At 42.2% G+C, this 22072-nt stretch overlaps 1 protein-coding gene across 1 annotated transcript in view; it reads right to left on the bottom strand.

The window, feature by feature from the left end:
• LOC132106929 (XK-related protein 6) overlaps window positions 1-18953 on the bottom strand; it is a 55515-nt gene extending 36562 nt beyond the window's left edge. The window contains exon 1 of the mRNA XM_059513026.1: window positions 18104-18953. Within this exon, the coding sequence (XP_059369009.1) occupies window positions 18104-18678 (575 nt within the window). The 5' untranslated portion in view covers window positions 18679-18953. The remainder of the gene's footprint in view (window positions 1-18103) is intronic.
• Between the last annotated feature and the right edge of the window lie 3119 nt (window positions 18954-22072).

The raw sequence follows: 22072 nt of genomic DNA, 5'->3' as shown, positions 1-22072 counted from the left end.
AAACGCTCTAGCTCTGCTGCGGGACGCCGTAGAAATGCGCCGCCCCCTCAGACCTCGAAGCCATCGCAGCCAGACTTACAGTCTCGCCCAGCGACCAAAACCCAGCACCGCTCTCGCTCTACGAGCCGCAAACCGCCAGAGAGACGGGGACCTCGGCCCAGGATTGTGCTGAACCCCGAGCCTCCGAAGCCCTCCTGACCTTCGGGCTGAAAAGACCGTGGTTAAGTCCCGCTGCGGCCGGACCACCACACAAGAAACCTCACATGCTTCCTCCAATCCCCTCACTAAAGGCGGTTGGAGATGTCTATACTGCAGTAAACGAGCCTGTTACAATGCACGCACGCCTGCACACAAACGCCGTTTTCACGGCGACCTCAATAAAGCACAAAAAGAGCTTTTTCTATGTAGGCAGTGTGCCCACTACACAGTACGCACCCCTACATGTATACACACTCCCCCAAGTGTCACAAAGACTCACTCGGGTCTCCTTTCATGCCCACCTTCCCGCTCGCGCCGGAGGTGCTCTAAATGTAGCGCGCGTGCCCACTTCTCAGTGCGCAACCCTACAAATAAGCGCTGTCACCACAGTGTCACAAGCACAGCATACTCGAGCTACTGGTCCCCTCATAACAGGCGGCCAGTGCCCGAAGCACATTCAACCCATAGCCGCACGAGCCGCTGCATGGCAGGCCATCCCCGGCATATCAGATTGGGTTTTGAATATAATAAAACGAGGTTACTCGCTCCAGTTCGCTCGCAGACCGCCGCGCTTTCGCGCCGTGGTCGAAACGAAAGTGAAAAGCGAAATGACACACGTCCTTCGCGCCGAACTGATAAACCTTCTTGCAAAAGGTGCGATAGAAACTGTCCCCCCTGCGCAGCGCGAGTCAGGCTTTTACAGCCGCTACTTCCTCGTACCAAAAAAGGATGGCGGTCTCAGACCCATCCTAGATCTCAGACGTTTGAACAAAGCGCTTATGACACGATCGTTCAAAATGTTAACTACCAAACAAATACTCGCGCAAATTCGCCCGAGGGATTGGTTTTTCTCAGTGGATCTGAAAGACGCTTACTTTCACATTCAAATAGCACCCCATCACAGGCCATTCTTGAGATTCGCCTTCGAGGGGCAGACTTATCAGTACATGGTTCTTCCATTCGGCCTCTCCGTAGCGCCCCGTACGTTTACGCGGTGCATGGATGCCGCTCTCGCACCCCTGAGAATGCGGGGAGTGCGAGTATTGAACTACCTCGACGACTGGCTAGTTTTAGCCCATTCCGAGGAACTACTGACGACACACAGATCCTGGATCCTCAGCCATTTAGAATGCCTGGGTCTCACGATCAACACTGTCAAGAGCGCTCTGTCTCCCAGCCAGAGGATTTCCTTTTTGGGGATAGACATAGACTCTGTGACATGTACAGCGCGTCTGACGTCACAGCGCGCTCTCACTATTCAGCATTTAGCCGTGTCGTTCAAAGCCGGGTCTCTTTACCCGCTCAAACGATTTCAGGAAATGCTAGGTCTGATGGCATCAGCCTCTGCGGTTCTCAAACTGGGCCTGCTGCGCATGCGCCCACTACAGCGCTGGCTGAGAGACCGTGTTCCAGCGCGCGCCTGGATTTCCGGCCGCGCGCGCATCAGGGTGACCCACGGCTGCATCGCAGCTCTGGCCCCTTGGAAAATAGCCAACTGGTATCAGTTAGGCGTAAGCACGGGCGCTGTCTCGAAATGGAAAGTAGTCTCGACAGATGCATCCAACCTCGGTTGGGGCGCCCTGTACGAGGGCAGGTCTGCCTCCGGCCTCTGGTCGAGCCCGGAGCGACTGTTACACATAAACTGTCTGGAGATGATAGCGGTCGAACTATCCCTGAAAGCTTTCCTCCCATTTTTAAAGGGCCATCACGTTCTGGTCAGATCAGACAGCATGTCAGTGGTGGCCTACATAAATCGCCAGGGTGGTGTCAGGTCAGAAACCTTGCACACCCTGACCGAGCGTCTTCTGACATGGGCACATTGCAATCTGCGCTCGCTAAAGGCAGCACATGTACCTGGCATCCTGAACCGGGGCCCGGACATGCTTTCCAGGGCGAATGTTCCCCCTGGGGAGTGGTCTCTTCACCCACAGACGGTTCAGTTGATGTGGAGCATCTTCGGCAGGGCAGAGGTCGACCTCTTCGCCTCAGAAGACAACGCTCATTGCCCAATATATTTTTCAAAGAGCAGGGACGCGCTGGCCCTCGATTGGCCCAGACGCCCGCTTTATGCCTTCCCACCGGTCGCGATGCTGCCGCAGGTCATCGATCGGTCAGGAAGAGCAGATGTGCTATGCTGCTAGTAGCCCCACTCTGGACGACCCAACCTTGGTTCTCCGAGCTGATGCAGCTGTCCAGTACAGCCCCATGGCCAATACCGCTGCGGAAAGATCTCCTCACGCAGCTGAAGGGCGCGCTCTGGCATCCCCACCCCGAACTTTGGGCCCTTCATGTATGGCCCCTCAACGGGTACCCGGGAACCTCCCTGAGGGAGTGTTAAAGACCATTACGGAAGCCAGAGCGCCCTCAACCAGGCGCCTATACGCGCAGAAATGGTCAGTGTTCTCCACCTGGTGCGGGACACGGAACCTAGACCCTCACTTATGTGACGTGTCGGAGATACTCTCCTTCCTACAGGAGCGTTTAGATGCGGGCAGATCCCCGTCTACGCTCAAAGTGTATGTGGCAGCCATTGCAGCTTCTCATGCTCCGGTGGCCGGCCTATCACTGGGAAAAAACGAACTGGTCATTCGTTTCCTTAAGGGAGCTCGTCGGATGAACCCTCCCCGACCCCCTTCAATCCCTTCCTGGGACCTGTCCACGGTCCTAGAGCCCTTAAAGGGCCCCCCTTTTGAACCGCTTCAGTCTGTCGATATGAAGCTTCTTTCGTTCAAAACCGCTTTTCTACTGGCTCTGGCCTCAGTCAAGCGAGTGGGGGATTTACATGCGCTATCTGTAAGCGCTGACTGTCTCGAGTTTGGGCCTAATGACTCCAGAGTCATTCTCAGACCAAGACACGGTTATGTCCCCAAGGTGCTCTCAACACCGTTCAGAGCGCAGGTCATCTCGCTGTCAGCCCTTTCCTCGCAAAGCGACGAAAGCAACGCGAGCTTCATCTGCCCCGTCAGGGCTCTTAAAACCTATATTGCGCGCTCCGCCTTATTCAGGAGGTCGGACCAGCTCTTCATATGCTTTGGTGGGCGCACCCGAGGTCTCGCCACCACGAAGCAAAGCCTATCGCGATGGATAGTAGACACTATCTCGCTGGCTTACAAATCTAAGGGCCTTCACTGCCCGTTCGGCATCAGAGCCCATTCCACCCGAGGTATGGCCTCGTCATGGGCGTGGTCCTGCGGGATACCACTGGATGATATCTGTGCGGCGGCAGGCTGGGCCTCTCCGTCCACATTTATTAGATTCTATAATCTGCAAGTCCCTGCCCTGCAGGCCAGGGTACTTTCTATATAGACGTGCTAAGCCTTATCACGTCCCCCTTTTTTCGTTCCCTATATAAAGCTCACTAAGGTTGGCTGTTGGGACTGGGATTTCTCCTGCTATAAAGCCCCGAGCTCTCGCCTTGGGCTGTGGCAGGTCGAAGTTCCCGAGCACGCACGGCGTTTTACATTGTGTTCCCATAGCGTAAGCTAGCTTACGCAGTACGAGAGTACTCTCGAAAGGGAACGTACTCGGTTACTAACGTAACCTCGGTTCCCTGAGATGAGGGAACGAGTACTGCGTAACCTGCCGTGCTATGTGCTCGGACCGGGTGATCGCTTCAGTCGATTTAAAACCTGATCCCTATGGTGAAGCGGTGGCTTATATAGTTCCAGCCACGCCTATTTTGGCGCGCTCTGACGTCCAATGGGCGCGAAGCGCCCCCATTGGTTCGTTACTCTCCGCCGCCTCACCATAGGTTGCTGCAGTTGCCGCAGCACAGCCAATAAGCGCGCGAGCCGCTTCGCTTGGGTCTGCTGTGCTGCAGCACTGCGTTTTACATTATTTAAAAATTAAGGATAATTTTTGGCTTCATATTCTCGAGAAAAGGGGACCTTTTCCCATAGCGTAAGCTAGCTTACGCAGTACTCGTTCCCTCATCTCAGGGAACCGAGGTTACGTTAGTAACCGAGTACGATATTTTTGATGAAATCCCAGAGCTTTCTAAACCTTCCATAGACAGCAACTCAATTACCATGCACAAGGCCCAGAAAGGTAATAAGGGCATTGTTAAAACAGTTAATGTGACGTCATTGGTTCAACCTTAATTTTATGAAGCTGCATGAATACATTTTGTACGCAAAGAAAACAAAAATAATGGCTTTGTTCAACAAATTTCATTTGGGTCAGTCTCCGCTGCCATTCACGAGAGTACCACGATGCATGTAAACCGTGTGCAGCCATTAATAATTTTGTTCTGTAAGTTCTCTCATGAATGGTGGCAGAGACTAACCCAGAAGTAGGGCTGGATGATTAATCGAACATTTGTGGTCTGAAGATGAAAGAAGGTCTTACTGGTTTGGAATGACGTGAGGGTTTAATAATTAATAACAGAATTTTCATTTTTTGGTGCACTATCCCTTTAATGCAGACGTAGCCATAGTCTCAGTAGTCTGTTTTTTGGTCCGTGGTCTGTATTTGGTGTGTATATCAGTATATTTGCATGCACGTGTGTTTGCACCCATTCCCATATGATGTGCATTTGTGTGAGGGGGTTTAAAGCAGCAACAAAAGGAGAGAAACAGACAAGAGAGACAGGGAGAGAGAGATCCTCATCACAGATGCTTGCATAAACTGACAAGGCTCAGTGTTACATTGTTAGCTGTTAACAGTTGGACACAAGAATGTTTGCTCAAGTATTAAGTACAAAAGCATGGCTAGATTAGAAAATGGAACAGAATGATATTGGATGGATATTCATTATAAGATTTGCTAAAGATTACATTTAAAGAAATAGTTCACCCAGAAATTAATCAGACCTCAGGCCATCCAAGATGTGTTTGTTTCTTCACAAGCACAGATCTGGAGAAATTTAGCATTACGTCACTTACTCAACAATGGTGAATGTTGTAATGTTGTAGTGAACTCTGTAGTGAATGGGTGCCATCATAAAAACATCTACAATAATCCACAAGTAATCCACACAACTAAAGTACATCAATTAATATCAGCAAAAAGCTGTGTTTTTAAGAAAACGATCCATCATAAAGATGTTTTCAACTTCAAACCAGTCTTCTATCCAAATTATTGCTTTCTTCAGTGAAAAAAAGTTGTCTGATCTGAATCAGGAGAGAAATATAAACAGATCAAGCACCGTTTACAAATGTATAACACATATGTTGATGGATTTTGAAGCGAGAGGACAACAGGGGATCATTAGAGGAAGTGTTATTATGGATTATGGACTGGTATTTTTGCTCAGAAGAGACAGTTTTAAGTAAAAACGCCTTTATGGATTTGTTTCTTTAAAAAAAACAGCTTTTCTCTTCACATTGATGTTAATTAATAAACCTGTAAGAATCCAAAGTGGAATCCAGTGGCCTGGTCAAAGGTATAATGCAATGCAAAAGAAATAACAATATTTCTAATCAAAAGCTGATCACACATATAGATTTTTTTTTATTAATTTAGATATTTGAGTAATCTGGAAATCCCATACTTTCAATTATTCGTTCATTAGAGACCAGGTATCGCACAGGAATTGCTCTCAGCTGATAGTGAACCCACGGACACAAACTTGTCAGTTTCGAATTTACTCCGAGGATGCAGAGTGGTTATAATACCTTAGCTACACCCTGCATGCTCATAACAAAAATTTATTTGTTCCTATAACCAGGAGAGCTACACCATGTTAAGCCAGCGACATTCAGAAATCTGAAGCACCTAATCGTGTTCACAAAACACTAACAGCAAAGTAATCATGTGTTTTTAAAGAATAAACTTAACTAACCTATGTGCACATGTATCTTCAGATCAGTTGTAGGTTCTCGTGACCCTAGGATTGCACCTGGCCAGGAAAGGAAAACATTCTCACAGACCCTAGAGTGGGACACAACCCTTCCTCAGCAGAACACAATTCTACAAAAGTTTTCATAATTCAAGTGACTACTGTGAAATTGAGACCATTTTACCAATCACACAGAGACCTTTAAAATGATACCAAACATGAAGTGGAAAAAACAACATATTCACAAGATATAGCATGGCTTATGGATATTCTTGCTTTTAGGGGAGAAGAGTGAGAGTCAGAGGCAGGGAGGGGAGGGGAGGGGGTCGCAAATGATCAAGGAGATCGGTGTTGTTTGTTCTCTTTGAAGATTTCTTCTCCAGATCAGTTTTATGGTTTTGCATGCGGCATTGCATCTGTTTTGTGTGAGTTCCTGATTTTATTGACTTCACAAGGTATTCATTTCATAAGGAAATAATTTCACTCCTTTCAGACTGGATGGATCATGTGGAGTTTTAATGATTAACTGGTGTTTTTGAATTGAACTGAATTGAAATTGGTAAAAACAATTGACAAAAAATGCGACACGACAGTTTAGACAAATGACCAGTTTGTTTTGGAAGATGCCGTGCTGATTTCATTGAGCTTTACCACAGAGTCACCATGTTTTACTAGACATCCTGATGTTGCTTTGTAATCCACTGAGTAGTGAGTAGCTCTTGAAGAAACATTTGATGACAGAGAAACAGTGGAGAAAGCATCCAACAAAAGATGATTAAGAGAAGAAAATAAACAGTTTCTTCATTTTCTCTTCGTTGCTTGTGCATGTTTATGCCTTGATTCAGTTTACTGTAACTCAGTTTCATTTTGTATTGCCCTCAATTTAATTCAGTTCCATTAGAGTCAACTCCCCGTTTCTCTCCTCTCCCCATTTTTCCCTCCCTCTCCTTCTCAATCTCGCTGTATGTCTCCATTAGAGTGCAGAGTGTGATGTTTCAAGAGATACAGCAGCTCCCCGCACAGCCTGGGGCCATACAAACAGCCTTCCACAGCCTCACAGGGGCCTTGTGTCAAAGTATAGTAACCGTGATGAGGACAGTTCCAGAATATTCCCGGTGGGAGAAGGTGATTTCATGCCTTTTTCTCTCTCTTCTTAGTGCAGAGGTGAAGCACGTACAGTACACACCTCATACCCATTCAGACTGAGGGGGCACGTGTCTCCTGAGAGTTTAAGTTACATATTACAATTATTTGAGGTTAAAAAGACTTTATTAAGTATAGTAGAATCCATCCATTTGCATGTCTAATCAGGTCCAACCTTTATGTGAATATTAAGTGTATGTGTAAGTGTCTGATAGGAAATATGTTACTAATGATAATGTTAAAGGGCACCTATTATTCTTGCTTGAATGCTGCTTTTAAATACTCTAGTGTGAAGATAGACATGACGGATTGTTTGCGGCTTACTCAGGGCGGGGTCTCTGCTAATAAGGTACTGTTCGTCAACAGTTGTGGGTGGGGCCTGTAAAATGTGACATCACACTTAACAGATTCTGCGAACGGCTTGTTCTGAGACACTGCTTGAGATTCATGGGGATTAAAAAGCAATAATTTGTGGATTTTTATCATTATAGGGTGGTTGTGTACAAACAACACACAATTATGTTCAAACAACATTTAAAAGTGAATTTTGCATGATAGGTTACTAATGAATTGAACTAAAACCAAACAAACTAAAGTTAATTTAAAAAAAACTATACAGACATTTTTCATTTGTGTGTGTGTGTATAAATAACAACAAAATAAAGTTAAAATACAAAAAATATCTAATTCAAAATATTGTAATATTCATTATACAATATTATGTTGAATGATTTTTTTTAAACAAAAATGCATATTATTATTTTAGTGTTCATGTTTTATCTGAACTTCAGCACCAATTGATCCAGAACTGCCTCAGTAAAACTGGTGCATGATGCCTCTGGTATAACACATGTGTGCACAATGATGTCCAACCTGTCAAGGAGGAAAACATCACGTTAGCTATACGTATAAAGGTCATAAGGATGTGAATGCACCCATAAAAGAGGCATTGTGAATTGGGAACAGCAGTTTTTACCGATATGTGGGAATTTAAATTCTCAACTAGGACGAAGTGCCCCACTGTCAACCAAACTGCACCATCTGTTCAATATGTATTGCAAACATTCAACAGCCCATAAACTCAGGCCCAGAGTTTTCCCCCAAAGGATCCAGCATTCCCAAAGGAGGCTTCTCATCAGTCTATTCATAGTGTAGGATTAACAGACTGTGTCCTCCTCTGTCGGGAGCTCTGGGTGCCTCGCTGTCTTTGATGCCATGATTGGCACCTCGATGTGAGTCACGTTGAGTAGAGGCCTGTGTTAGTGATGAGGGGAATCCCTAACACAGCTTTCCTTACATGGGGCAGCACAGACAGGTCAGTCTTCTTGGATTGGAATCTCATTTTCATGCTGTTTCTTCAGCCAAAACTGTTGTATTTGTGTGCAGTTACAGGATTCCCAAAAGATATGCCAGGAGACCTCCCAGATGTTCATCTACCATAACTGTCATTCACGGTGGGGACTTCGTCACAGCTGATTTTGTCCTCATTGTTTTATGAAATAGCTTGCAGCAAGGGAATGGTCTAATACTGTGTATCTCCATCTGCACTTTCAGTTCATTTAAATAAATGTTGAATTAGAGCCGGAAGCTGGATCCCTTTCATATTTGAATTGAAAATCTCGATGCTGGATGGACAATTATTATATAGTATTTCTCCATGAATATATTATATTCACTGACCAACAAACTCCCAGGTCAGATATTTTCCTTACATAAACATACAAAAACATACAACAAAATTACTAAAACTTTAGCTAAAACTGAACATTAAACTGAGAACAGAATAAGAGACTGATTAATGAACATACACAGTCAAGGTGGACTGCTGCGGGGCCCTCTCAATGACATCATTTCCTGTTTTTTTATAATTATTCCCAGTAGAAAAGTTTGTTTCAAGAATTTTACAAATTTCATGCTTTTAATGAAGATTTTTCTAAAGATATCGGGATCCTGACATTTTTTTTACCTCTTTTTATTCCGAAATTTAAAACCTGCTTGTTATAGACTTTTTGAATAAATTCATCAGCAGGAAAAAAAACAATGATATTGTTGTCACTGTCCCAATTATCAAATGAAATGATCTGTGTGCTAAAACTGGTCAACAAGAAGTCATGAAAAACAATGCAAGCAATGAGGAAACGCTGTCTGTTGTTGGATATCTTTCTCTCTTGTTTCTGCTTTGCTTCTCTGCTGTACCGCTGTGTCTCGGTGGAGCTGAGTGAGAGTGACCTCACAATCGACTGCTAATACAACTGTCATCGCCTCACAGCACCCGCTAGAAACAAGCACAGGGAGGGGGAGAGTGAAGGCAGTGAGGAAGAAAACACGGGATGAGAGTTTGTAGGTGTACGCGTCTGCATGCTCGTTTGACAGGAAAACAAAACGGGAGAAAGAAAGAGGAGGTGGAGGAAGCGGAGGAGGTGTCATAGCAGCAAGTATTAAGGTTAAGTAAATAGTCTCCTGATGGTAATCTTCACTCTCATGAGTGATTTTCAGTCGGTATTGTGTGAGAAGTGGAGTAAAACTGAGATTTTATGAAGATTATTACATAATTCACCCAAAAATGATAATTATGCTACTCACTCACATGACTTCTTAAACCTGGACAGTGTTATTTTAGTATTATTTCAGTTTTATTAGTGCTTATTTTTAAATGATTTCTATTTAGATTTAATTTATTTTTATTTTTACATTTACTTAAACTTTTCTAATTTTCTTTTTATTTTATTTCAGCTTTAAATCAATGAAGTGATTTTTAAAAAAAATAAGTTTTAATTAACGCTAACAACACTGAACCTGTATGAAATTTTCTTTCTTCACTGGAACAAAAAGAAAATATTTAAAGCTGCATGTTAATAGTGACTGTCATCTATCAATAAAATGAACAACTCCTTAATTTTTAAGTCTGTTCCCCCTACAAATACATCATAAGGCTTAATGAGACAAGAATATGCTTTTATTTGATTGATTTACTTATTTGTCCATTTTTTAAGCTTGACACAGCCACACTCATTTCCATTTTAAGGAAAAAAAGAAGCTCAGACATTCTCATTTTCTGTTCCACAGAAGAAAAAGGTCATACAACATTGAGTAAATGATGACAAACCTCTCTTTTTTGGGTGAACTATCCTTATAAAGTATTACTATTCATATAAGGACTGAATGAAAACTTGTCACACTGGTGCATGAGGACTTCCTCTGACAGCCTTGGCTGCTGCATTATGTCAACATCTGGGAATGTGTGAGATTACATCCAAAAACATCTCCCCCAACACATGCACAGAGTGTAAGAAAAACACAGCGCAAAAGAGATGCACTAGAAAAAAAATTGTGTGATCCAGTGAGATCTGGGCAAGAAAAGAAAGAGAGGAAGTGGACGCTTCTGGCATGAGTTAATACACATGAGTGGAGAGCAGTGAGTATGGTTGGAGGGCATTGCATTTAAACACTATCAGCTTGAATGGTCACTGCAATGCTCTCCATTAAAACTAGGTCAGTTTTAGCAGGAGGACATTGCTTCTGAGGGGAACTGTCCAGATGTAATGCACTATCAAAAAGGGTTAGTCCACTCCATTGCTGGGGGAAGGAGAGCATTTCAAACAGGTCTCTTGATTCAGTAGCTTTCAGTGATATGAGGCCACTCAGAAGTCAAAGCTCTTAAAGTCACAATGTAACAGAAGCATTGACAGATCTTTATATATATATATATATATATATATATATATATTGTGACGCGTGGCCCGAGCTCTCATCAGCGTTGCCGTGGAAACAGAGCAGACACACCTGTACCTGCTCATTACAGGCTGAGCGGTCACACCTGCAGCCCATCAGAACCGGGCTTTATAAGCAGCGTCATCGAACACAGGGGTGAGAGATGTCTCCAGATGACTCAGCTAACAATTCTCTGTGTTTCCCCTCCAGACAGCAGCGTGTGACCGCCAGCCCGCTAAGGACACGGACCTCACGGACCCACACAGCACTGCGCACCAAAGGAGGAAGAGAAGGCTGAGCACTGAGCACCGGAAACCCCTCACGTTGGCTATTTTTCCCTACACCACCTTAATAAAATCCACCCTTCGGCGAACTTACCTTGACTCTCGTGTCGTGTGCTTCTTTACCCCGTCACAATATATATATATATATATATATATATATATTATCAAAAAAATACAAATGTATGGTTGGACTAAGTTCTGTCCATGAGTTGTTGATACATGATACATTCACTGGAAGAACCCAATGGAAGATGGCACCTTTTTTGCAGTCATAATGTTAGTCAAGTATTTTCAAAAGTGTCTTACTGTAGAAACTGTTGAAACCACAGACACGGGCAGACTTTGACTAAGTGAAATAGACACTGCAATGGCGTAACATGATGTCACACTCTGCAGCGTCTTCTTTAGAAAAGTAATGAATCGTATGATACATCTAAAATGTAAAATTATGCAATCTAATCCAGATTCCGAAGAGTTACAATATGGTTTTCACGTGACACAAATTAAAGTTAAACTAAAGTGAACAAAGTTCACATGAGCTTGGGTTTCCAGTCTCCTGCATTTGCATATGTATAAATGTCAGTAAATAGAATAACAATTACATTATATTGCTATCACTTTTCATTCTATTGTGGAACAAAAAGTGCATAGCGAGAAAAGAAACAGTGATCACTATTGTCTGTGCATTACTGGTAGGGACTTCATTGGTGACTTTATGCCGCTAGTGGTGACAGTCATTGAATTGTTCACTTAAACGATTTGTTTAAAACAATGACTCATTTAGGAATGAAACACCACTACTGCAATGATTACTTCTCTTGAGGCTTCCACTATTTTCATTGGTAGAGCAAAAAAAAGACAAAACCATCAGTAATGAGCTTAAAATGAAAAAAAGTTACTCAATATTAAGTGCTTATGGTTTGAACTCCTGTAATAAAAACTCATTCTACAGTGATTTGATAAACATAAAAAAGCAATAATTTTTTGCATGATGCATGCAACCACAACCAGCCCATATCGACACAGCCCTGAGGTCAAAGGTGACTGCTCTGGATCAAGACTTCTCCACAGCAGGTTTCAAGCTCAGATGTAGACAGAAAACTGTTACAAATCCTGCAATAACACAACTGCTCGTTTTATGCTGACAGCCTGCAGCAGACTCCTTCTCATCTGAATTATAATCAGAGCTTCTTTCTTCCTGGCTGTATAAATAGCACTCTTTCATCGTGGCTAAATAAATCAGCATTTAACACACTCCATCGAGTGCATTTTACAGACACTCGTCTCAGACAGGTCACAAAGAGAGTGAGGTCTTTGTTTTGTTTTTTTTGCATAATGAAGAAATACCAGCAGTCATAGATATGATTATCTGAATAACAGGATTGCTATGAAAATATTCAATATTTTTTTCTTTTCTGATTTAATGGCAAATGCTTATAGAACATGTAAAACTGCTCGCTCTCAGCATATCATACGATTTAATACTGTTGTAAGCCGCTCACAGTTCAATCTTGCTTTGCATGTTCTAATTTTAACAATCTCACAGCGAATGAGTAGATTTATGTTTATAAGCTGGTGACTGTGAGGACAGTCCTAAACCGTCCTCTGTTCCACTGACTCTTATAAGCATGGTATGAATAGTTACATAAGCGGATGAAAGCTGTGTTGAAGAAACACAATTTCTGATGATCTTTTTGCTACTGGAACCTCAAGGTTTTATTTCTGGATCGTGGATTCCCAAACATTTGGTACATTGAAGAAAATTGTCTACATATACCTATACGTGTACGCCTATGTGTGTGAGTGAGTGAGTGAGTGAGTGAGTGAGTGTGTGTTTGTGTGTTTGTGTGTTTGTGTGTGGAGGGGCAGCTGTGGGTCAGCGTGTGATGGATAATGGTTAATGGCTGACTGGTAGGCGCACAAGCTGATGGTTGTCTCTCTCTTTCTCAGGCCTCAGGGGACTCATCCGTCTGTCATCACATACACATTGAGTGATAAGATAAGAGATAGATGCTACCACTGACTGCCAGGTACACACAGAGAGAAAAACAACATTTAAGCTTTCACTAGCAAACTATTTGAAATAAAGTTAATTTATATAAATATAAAAAAATCCTTTTTTTTAAGAAGTGTGTGCTCTCGTGCTCACCAAGTCTGCATGTATTTGATCAAAATTACAGCAAAAACAGTTATATTTCACAATAATATTGTTTTAGTGTATTGTATCAAAATACATTTAAAAGAACTGTTTTCTTTTTTAATATATTTAAAATTTTGAATTTTTCTTTTGATTCAAAGCTGAATTTTTTTAGCAGCATTACTCCATTTTTCAGTGTCACATGGTCCTTCAAAAATCATTATAATATGCTGATTTTTCTGCTCAAGAAAGATTTCTTCTTATTCTCAATGTTGTAATATTTTTATGGAAACTGATTTTTTTTCAGGATTCTTTGATAAATAGAAAGCAAAATATCAGCACTTATTTGAAATAGAAATCTTCTTCTTTAACTACTAATGCATTTACTGTGCACATGCTGCAGAATCAACATGTATCAAGAAGTAGTAGGCTTTATGACGATACATTGTCGTATCAATACATTGAGCACAGCCCTACAAGCTAAACACAAGAAGACAGAAAGCTCTGGTTGAGGAACAGTAGTATACATTTAAAAACACACACAAATAAATACTCTATTCTACATACTGTAGGTCAAGATCATAATCGTAAACCCAGCTGGTGTGATCAAACACATTCAGATTATTCATAGCACTCTGTGGTCCAATCTGTTAACACACTCACAAATTAGTCATTACAATTTACTGCCAAGATGACAGAAACACACATAAATTACCCAGTGGTCTTCACACCAACACGCTAACAAGCCAAAACACTCACCAATTAGTCATAACATTACATTGTGCATTTGGCTTTTGTCAGCTGGACTGATTCCAGCATGACTGCATCATGTCAGTCTCTCCACCCAACTGTCCTTAACACACAAGCTGTGACAATTTATCAAACACACTTGCTTACCTATATTACACACAACCTACATGCATGCAAACTCCACAACAGATCTATATGAAACGATTGCATATTCTAGCTAGCCTGTGTTTAAGTGTGTAAATGAATTCATGGAGTGTGGCTGGTCTTAGAGGATGCCCAGACTCTCACTGAGAGTGTTCTACAATGCTTGCAAGGTCGCTGTGAATAACAGCCGAGTAGTGTTTACTGTAAGCACATCTGAAGACATCAGCAGTGTAACGCATTCATTAGCCCATACTCGCTGCTGGGTCTTCAGTACTCGCTAAACTGTGAGGCTGTTTACTCATACAAAGCTCTTGAGGAGGAAGTTGGACAATAAAGTGGCATCTTAAGAGGTGCTTAAAAATAATAGGCACCCCTTTTTACTACCCAGCACTAAAAACCAGGTTATTTGTATCTGTTTGAGTGTTTGTGGGTCAATGACAGAATGCTTGTCCATGATAAAGAAGAGGAAAAAACGCTTTGAAATTCAGTTTAATGCAAATATTAGAAATCTACTCTTTGGATTAGTGTTGTGAATAATACATGGATTATTGTATCCATGTATTATTCATTTAAAGAGCAGAGACAAAAATGAGTGTCATGCCTTTGACCCTTGTGTTTTAATGAATAGCTTTCTTGTCATTTACTGTGTGATATTTCCTCAAGACAAGTTGTCGGTGCACTTTAAACCCAATTTAAACTGCCATTCCAAGCACTCAGTCTCAAACATCTAATATATACTGTATAGTAGCTGACTATATACCTGATCCCTGTGAGAGGTGTGACACTGAGAGGGCAAACAGGAGAGAATGGGGACGGTGAGCATCCTAGAGGTGATGGAGTATGGAGGGAGGGCTGCTGCTCTAAACGTCACACATAGGGGGGAAAATCTCCAATAATGGGAAGGCCGACAGATGCTCCAGTTTCCTTGACAGAAATGGAGGTCAAGTCGAGATTTATGTAAAAGGGAAAACAGGCAGCGAGGGAGAGAAAAGGAAAGTGCATATTATGACTTTAACTAGTGGATGGGGAGGACAGAGCAGCAAAGCAATGATTTTACACAGACAGCACCATAAAATTAATGAGACATAGGAAGTGCCTTAAAACAGAAGGGAAGGAGTGGATTAAAGTATTGCCCAGGCATTTTTGTAAAGCTCAAGTAGATCTTCATCAACACCAAACTATAAATATGTTATTTTTTATCTCATGCTCTAAAATCATTCTTCATTTATTAAATTAATTGAATCTATCATTAAAGACTATAAACATGCTACAAAAAAAAACAAAAAAAACGGAAAAAAAAAACTACTGTTTAAAAATTTGGGGTCAGTAACATTTTTTTGTATATTTTTAAAATAAGTCTCTAAGTCTCACCAAGGCTGCACTTATTTGATAAAAAAAGCAGTAATATTGTGAAATATTATCACATTTTAAAGAACTTTTATTTTTTATTTTTTTATATACTTTCAAATGTATAATGTAATGTAATTCTGGAAAGGCAAAGTTGGATTTTCAGCATACTCCAGTCTCCAGTGTCAATTGATTCCTTTAGAAATCATTCTAATATGCAGATCTGCTGCTTAGGAAACATTTCTTATTATTATCAGCGATGGAAACAGTTGTGCTTTTATGGACATGGTAATTTGTGATATATTTATTTAAAAAAATATATAGTGATTTTGAATTTTACAAATTAAACAGTAGAGATACATGGCATCGTGCTGGGAGTAAAAATTCTGAGCTGTACTCGTTTTCACAAAATTCCCCTAACTAAACAGCCATATTAATGCCAAGAGCTAAACAAAGTACACAACCAGTGCCCTAGGCTGCTTAATTGACCATCATTTTTCATTTATCTTTCAAGACGCTTGCACTGACTAACTCTCAAGTCAAGACGATTGAGAAAGGCTCGAGGTCTTGGCAGTGGAGCTGCCGCGTCAGACTATTTACCCAAGCCAACAAAGACATCATCAGGCTCTCGTGCCAAGCATGAATAAATAAACAACCAAGTGAGAAATGTCTCATGCACTTTCTTAAAATGCACAATTTCTAAAGTTTTTGGCAAAAGGATCTGCCCAACAGTCAGGAGCTTCTGTAAAGACAGATTTTTTGTGTGTTTTCACATAGAAATTGTGTTTTGTGTGACTTGGTGTGAACATCATTGGTTCAGTTTGAAAGGTGAAGTCAGTGTGGCCTCAGAAGTTTCTGGGTACAAATCAATAAGAATTGACGGATGCAATAAAATGAGCATTAAAATATGAATATGCACACAGGTACACAGTAGTTCAATGTATGTCTAAGTATAAATCTAAATACGAGTACCTTATTCACACAGTCATAAAAGGAGCCAAAAGAGACTTCTTTGATGTTGACTTCTAACCCATTTCCACCAGCACTTTAAAGCTAGGCTGCTCTTTTTTAAGATGATACAACGCTGAGCATTCAACATTAAACTGCCTTTCCATTATATTAAGGTCTTGCACTCATTGCACAATGAAGCAGAAACTGTTTTGTGTTACTAGGATTGCTCAGTCACATCTTTAAAGACCCAAATGATATTAAAATAAATAAATAAATACAGCAAAAAACTTTCATCCAGATAGCTAAACATGGCCTTTTTCACTTTAGCTGTAGCTTATACAAATATTGGTATTGAATTTACTTAAGATCTTAATTCTTGACATTGGAATTGTGTAATACTTTGACCTATATGATAAAAAAAAGTACACGTTAATCGCAATGAATAGATGTCTTGGTACCGTTAGCACTATAATAAATAAATAAATACATAAATAAAAAATAGCTGCACATTTCACAGTTCTCTGCCTTTTTTTTCCTTTATGAATCTGACACTTGCTCCTGTGGCATTATGGGACAGTTCAGGGTCCACCGGTTGCACACTTCACAATCTCAGCAGTGCCAGTCACTCGGGTGTTGTTCGCCTGAATATTCAAATATTCTTGATTTTCTAAACGGACGCGTGAGAAGAAAAGCTTTTAACTCGTATCTGGTTGCATAGCAACGGCAGAAAATCAACGTCAGGATTCGACGGGGTCAGTTCTAGATCTCAGTTATCCCTAGACCTTCGTAGCCTACTGTATAATAAATATTACAATACATATTTATCAACTATAAATCAACTTAAAACCTTAGTCAATGCAGAGTATTGTTTAACGTATCGTAATATACAAAACTGGCGTTTAATTTGGCTTTTAAGAAAGACTTAACTACATTTATTTTGGTAAATGCATCCAGACGGCCGCATTGTTACTATATGAAAGATGAGAAGGAATTTATTTTATACACACGCGTAGAGAGAGTGCGCGCGCTCGCGTGAGATGCTGTAGCACCTTTAAAGCGATGACATCATGCCAACTGTGAGCCGCTGATGACAGAGACCCTGATCTTTAAGCAATAATCACATCGTGTAAAGAAAAGAAAACACGAGCAGACATGAATAATTATTGGAATCTAAATCGTCCGGCTAAACTGAACGCCTCCACACAGACGTGAATGCGGCCACTGCGTCTGTCTGCTGCAGAAAGAAAAAAAAACTGTCGCATCATTTCTAGTGGATCAGACATTAAGTACTATATGTCACGGACGATATTCCCCGCACGCGTCACAAATATTCCTCACTTGAGAGAGCACACACTGTACTGACTGCGTTAAAACGCACTGCACCTGTGATGATAAAGAGCGAAAGATCAAAGAATTGTGTCGATGATATCGAGCGCAGGAAGGAGGGATGTCGTTCCTGAGGGAGGCACGGGGAGCCTGAGAAACCCGATGCCCGTCTCGCCAGCGCTCTCAGAATGAATCCTCAGATGCACTGTGAGACTCACCTCAGTAACGCACTGTACTTTCAGCGCGCACTGATGCCACGGAACGCGCGCGCTTTGAGCGAGACTCGCATCCGCTCTGCTCTGCACGGGTTACACCGGGCTACGGGACGCTTACCTCCACACTTGTCCCATCTGAAGGATGTGTATGAGCGTCTGCCAGATCCACACGGACAAGCGACAGCATCTGGCCCTGCCGTGCACCCCTGGGCCAAGGCTGCAGCTGAGACCCTCCACGGAGCCCAAGCCGCCACCCGTGTAATCCTGCACGAACCACCTGAAGCTCAGGATCTGGACCAGCACCGACGGCACCAGCACGAAGAACAGTGTGAGTCCGAACCAGAGGTAGTCCTGCTTGACGTAGTAGTCGAGCGCGAGCCACAAGTCAGTCCCCACGTCCCAGAAGAAGACGAGGAGCGCGAGGACGATCCACAGGCAGTCCAACCACAGGCGCTTCTCGTAAGGTGGCCGCCTGACGTGAAGTGGCCGCCTGGCGTCTCTCCCCTTGCCCAGGAGGTAACGCAGACAGGCGCTCCGGCAGCCCCAGTAGCACGACGAGGTGTTGCAGCAGTGGCAGATGTGGAAGGAGCTGCCCTGCCGCGGGTCGTCCTCGCAGCCCCCCACCGTCTCGTCCAGGTTGTGCAGCTGGGCGAAACCGGTGACGACCCCCCGACCGTCGGATTTCGCTGCCATCTTGCTCTCCGAAGCGCACACCTCCGGTTTCCGAGGCTCGTGACGTCACTTCCCCGACACCTGTTTCTCCAGAGTACCCCTAATGATTTAGCCATGGACTTGTGGGGTGAGGCCGAGCATCTTCCTGCGACGCTGCGGACAGCGAAGTCAGCGCTGATCTAGTCCTCGAGCCGGCACGGGTCAGAGACGAACTCCTGGAAGCCGCTTCTTGTCACCTGCGCATTGTGTTTGGGAGCGAGCGCGGGACTGTTCCCTGAGACACCCGCCACCGCTGACTGGATGTCTCGACTGAAGAGAGACGCAGATCCGTAGGCTACTCATCTAGGATGCCACCTAGTGCTCGGTTCGCACCTCGGGACCGCTGAGTGATGTAATGCTGTAGGAGTGAGCACGCCGCTCGCGCTCTTAACCCTCTCGGACATCAGAAGATGCTGCTCACGTAGAAATCTGCTAGTGGACCAACACTTTCGCGTACATAGCCTAACATGCAGAATGCTTCTCCTCTCTTCTCCTCCTCTCCACTGTGTCATCATGACGTCAAGATGACGATTATAATGCAGTAATCACATTTAAATGAGATTTCAACAAGATCCACTCATGAAATGAGAGAGCAAATAAATGTAAGCGTCAAGCGACAGGTGTTTGAGGTCAGGTGCGCATCTGTGCTGACGTCCTGCTTGTGACAAACAACTCTCTTCTGTGAAAACTTAAACTTAACAGCCTCTCCCTGGATGGAAGTAGCAATAAAGCTAGACTAGGCTACATCTGTAAAATGAGGCGCGGAAAATATTGTTGCGACAAGACAAAACTGTCCTAAAGAAAACGCACTATTTGTACCCAGCTAACTCTTCCATGTTCTGTCTATGCAGTTTACTGAATATTATTCTTGCATTTTAATGTTAATAATGAAATCGATTTTGCAAATACCTGCTAAGAACATTTTAGTGTTTTAAATTATTTAAATAATTTAAATGAAATTAGGTCAAGTCTGCTCCCCAGTTTTGGTCCCCAAAACCTCTCCACAATACAGACCAGCCTGACCACATTATAAGACCAGCAAACCAGTTTAAGCTGTTTTTCTTTTTTTCAGCAGGGATTTGGGGATTTATTTTTTTTTTATTTTTTTTTTGAGGATACAATTTCATTATTTACAATTCTCTCTCAGTTGCCACTTTTTTTCTTCTCTGCATCTATCTCCCTACTGGCTCAAACTGTTTTCCCCAACAGCCCACATTCACATTGGAAACATACCATTTATTAGACTCCTAAATTCAGCCTTTATTCTTTGAAAACCCATGGCATCAGCTTCAGATCTGCACTCTGATCTATTTCTTAGTGCCTTGACTCGGGTTTCCTCCAGGTATCAATCAAAAAAAAAAAAAAGTGCAAGCGATAGAGAAAGAAATCTTCGATCCTTGCCAAAAGCATTGCTGCTATCCTAAGAAAAAACTTAACACATAGCACTTGAGCTCTGATTACAAAACGAAGTGTGCTTTGTCTGCCAGAAAAGCAGTGAACAATGCAGTCTTGGCGTCCAATGCCACCTCTGTTGGACTCTGTCTCACCCTCCCACAAGCCATCGTAAATCCTCAACACCTGTGGAAGCGCCAGGGAAGCATTAACCAAGATTAGGACAGTGCCACTGTTACATTAATTAGATGATCTCACACTACAGTCCCATTGGTTGCCAATAGGCTTAGATCGTAACATATGGCACATGCATGGCAGCATTACATAATTACATCATAATTTTTATTACAATCCTTGTTAATTAATGAAAAGCTGTATGAGATAATGACATTTCTCTGCCAACACTTCCCATTTAGTTTCAATTGCAATGGTCATTTGATGTGACTTACATGAAAGTAAAATATTCCCATTCATAACCATTCATAAATGGTTCCCGTACCTAAGGAAATGTTTGGAAATCATTCATAAATGCAGTGACTTTGAATTTGCACAGTGCTGCTGCTCTTGTATGAAGTTCTTCAAATGAACACACACTGTCAGAGTCTCTTCTGGGGTTCAGAGCCCGAGGAAACTTCACAGAAATGTTTGATGAGCAGCATAAGATGGAATAGCGCTTCTCAGCTAATAATGTAAAAAAAAAAAAACACCTACTATCAATGTGGCCTGAAGCAAAGGGAAACAGTCTGAGATTCAGTGTCGTGCATATGTAATTGGTGTCAGGCACAATGAAAACAAACAGACAATTATTGGATTGGACATGTTAAGGATTGATATTCTATGCGTGCATCACAGAAAGAAAAACAACCCATATCATCAGGATTATGAGAGACTTTTTAAATAAAATGGCATTTTATTTTATTTCATGTAAAAGAAAAATTCAAATTTGCTGAATTTGTATTAGCCCTCAGGTCATCCTAGATGTAGATAAATTTGTTCTTTCAAAGGAACAGATTTGGAGAAATTTAGCATTGCATCACTTGCTCACCAATGAATCCTCTGCAATGAATGGGTGCCATCCTAATGAGTGCTCAAACCGCGGAGGAAAACATTGCATTAATCCATGAGTTATCCTCATCACTCCAGTGTATCAGTTAATGTCTTGGAAAATGAAAAGATGCTTGTTTGTACGAAACATGAGACTGCTTCCTTGTCCATCCCCTATGGCTCTCTTACATCAAAGTCCACAGACATATTTGTTTAGAACCGTTTTGGAACTGTAAACAGGGCTTGGTCTGTGCACATTCCTCTCCTGATTGAGACAAGACGACTTTTTCCACTGGAAAAAGCAATATTGTGGATAGAGGACTTGTATTTAAGCCGAAAGCAACAGTGTCATGCCTTTATGACGAATTGCTTTCTTACAGTGTTTCACTTCACAAGACATTAATTGATGGACTGGACGTGGTGTGGATTACTTATGTGTTTTCATCAGCTGTTTGGACTAATTCTAATGGCACCCATTCACTGCAGAGGATCCATGGGTGAGGAATGTAATGCTAAATTTCTCCAGATCTGTTCTGATGAAGAAACAAACTCATCTATCTTGGATGGCCTGAGGGTCCACACAAATTCAGCAAATTTGCATTTTCTATTAAGTCCTTTGTCATCTCAATTGGTGTCACACTGTGATATTAACAAACAGACAGTTCATATGCCATACGAAAGCAGATCCTCAAAGATATTTTAAAAATCTTTTCTCTGCCGTGTAGCTATGTTGAAGACTGATATGCTATAACATGAGATGAAAATGTATGCTTACGAGTGCCTGGCTTCATACACGCAGCTCAAGTTACATATGCAAAAATATCAGCTCTCAGTCAGGGGAGTGTGTTTTTCCCCACAAACGGCATACATTTTTAATGAGAGCAAATGGAGCCGCATATTTTTGGGGGGAAGTGTGGGGTTCATGGCACACATGTAACTC

The sequence above is a fragment of the Carassius carassius genome, chromosome 27 (genome assembly GCF_963082965.1).
Source record: "Carassius carassius chromosome 27, fCarCar2.1, whole genome shotgun sequence".
NCBI classification, from domain to species: domain Eukaryota; kingdom Metazoa; phylum Chordata; class Actinopteri; order Cypriniformes; family Cyprinidae; genus Carassius; species Carassius carassius.
The sequence above is the reverse complement of the archived record's forward strand: the minus strand, read 5'-3'. Positions and strand labels throughout refer to the sequence as shown.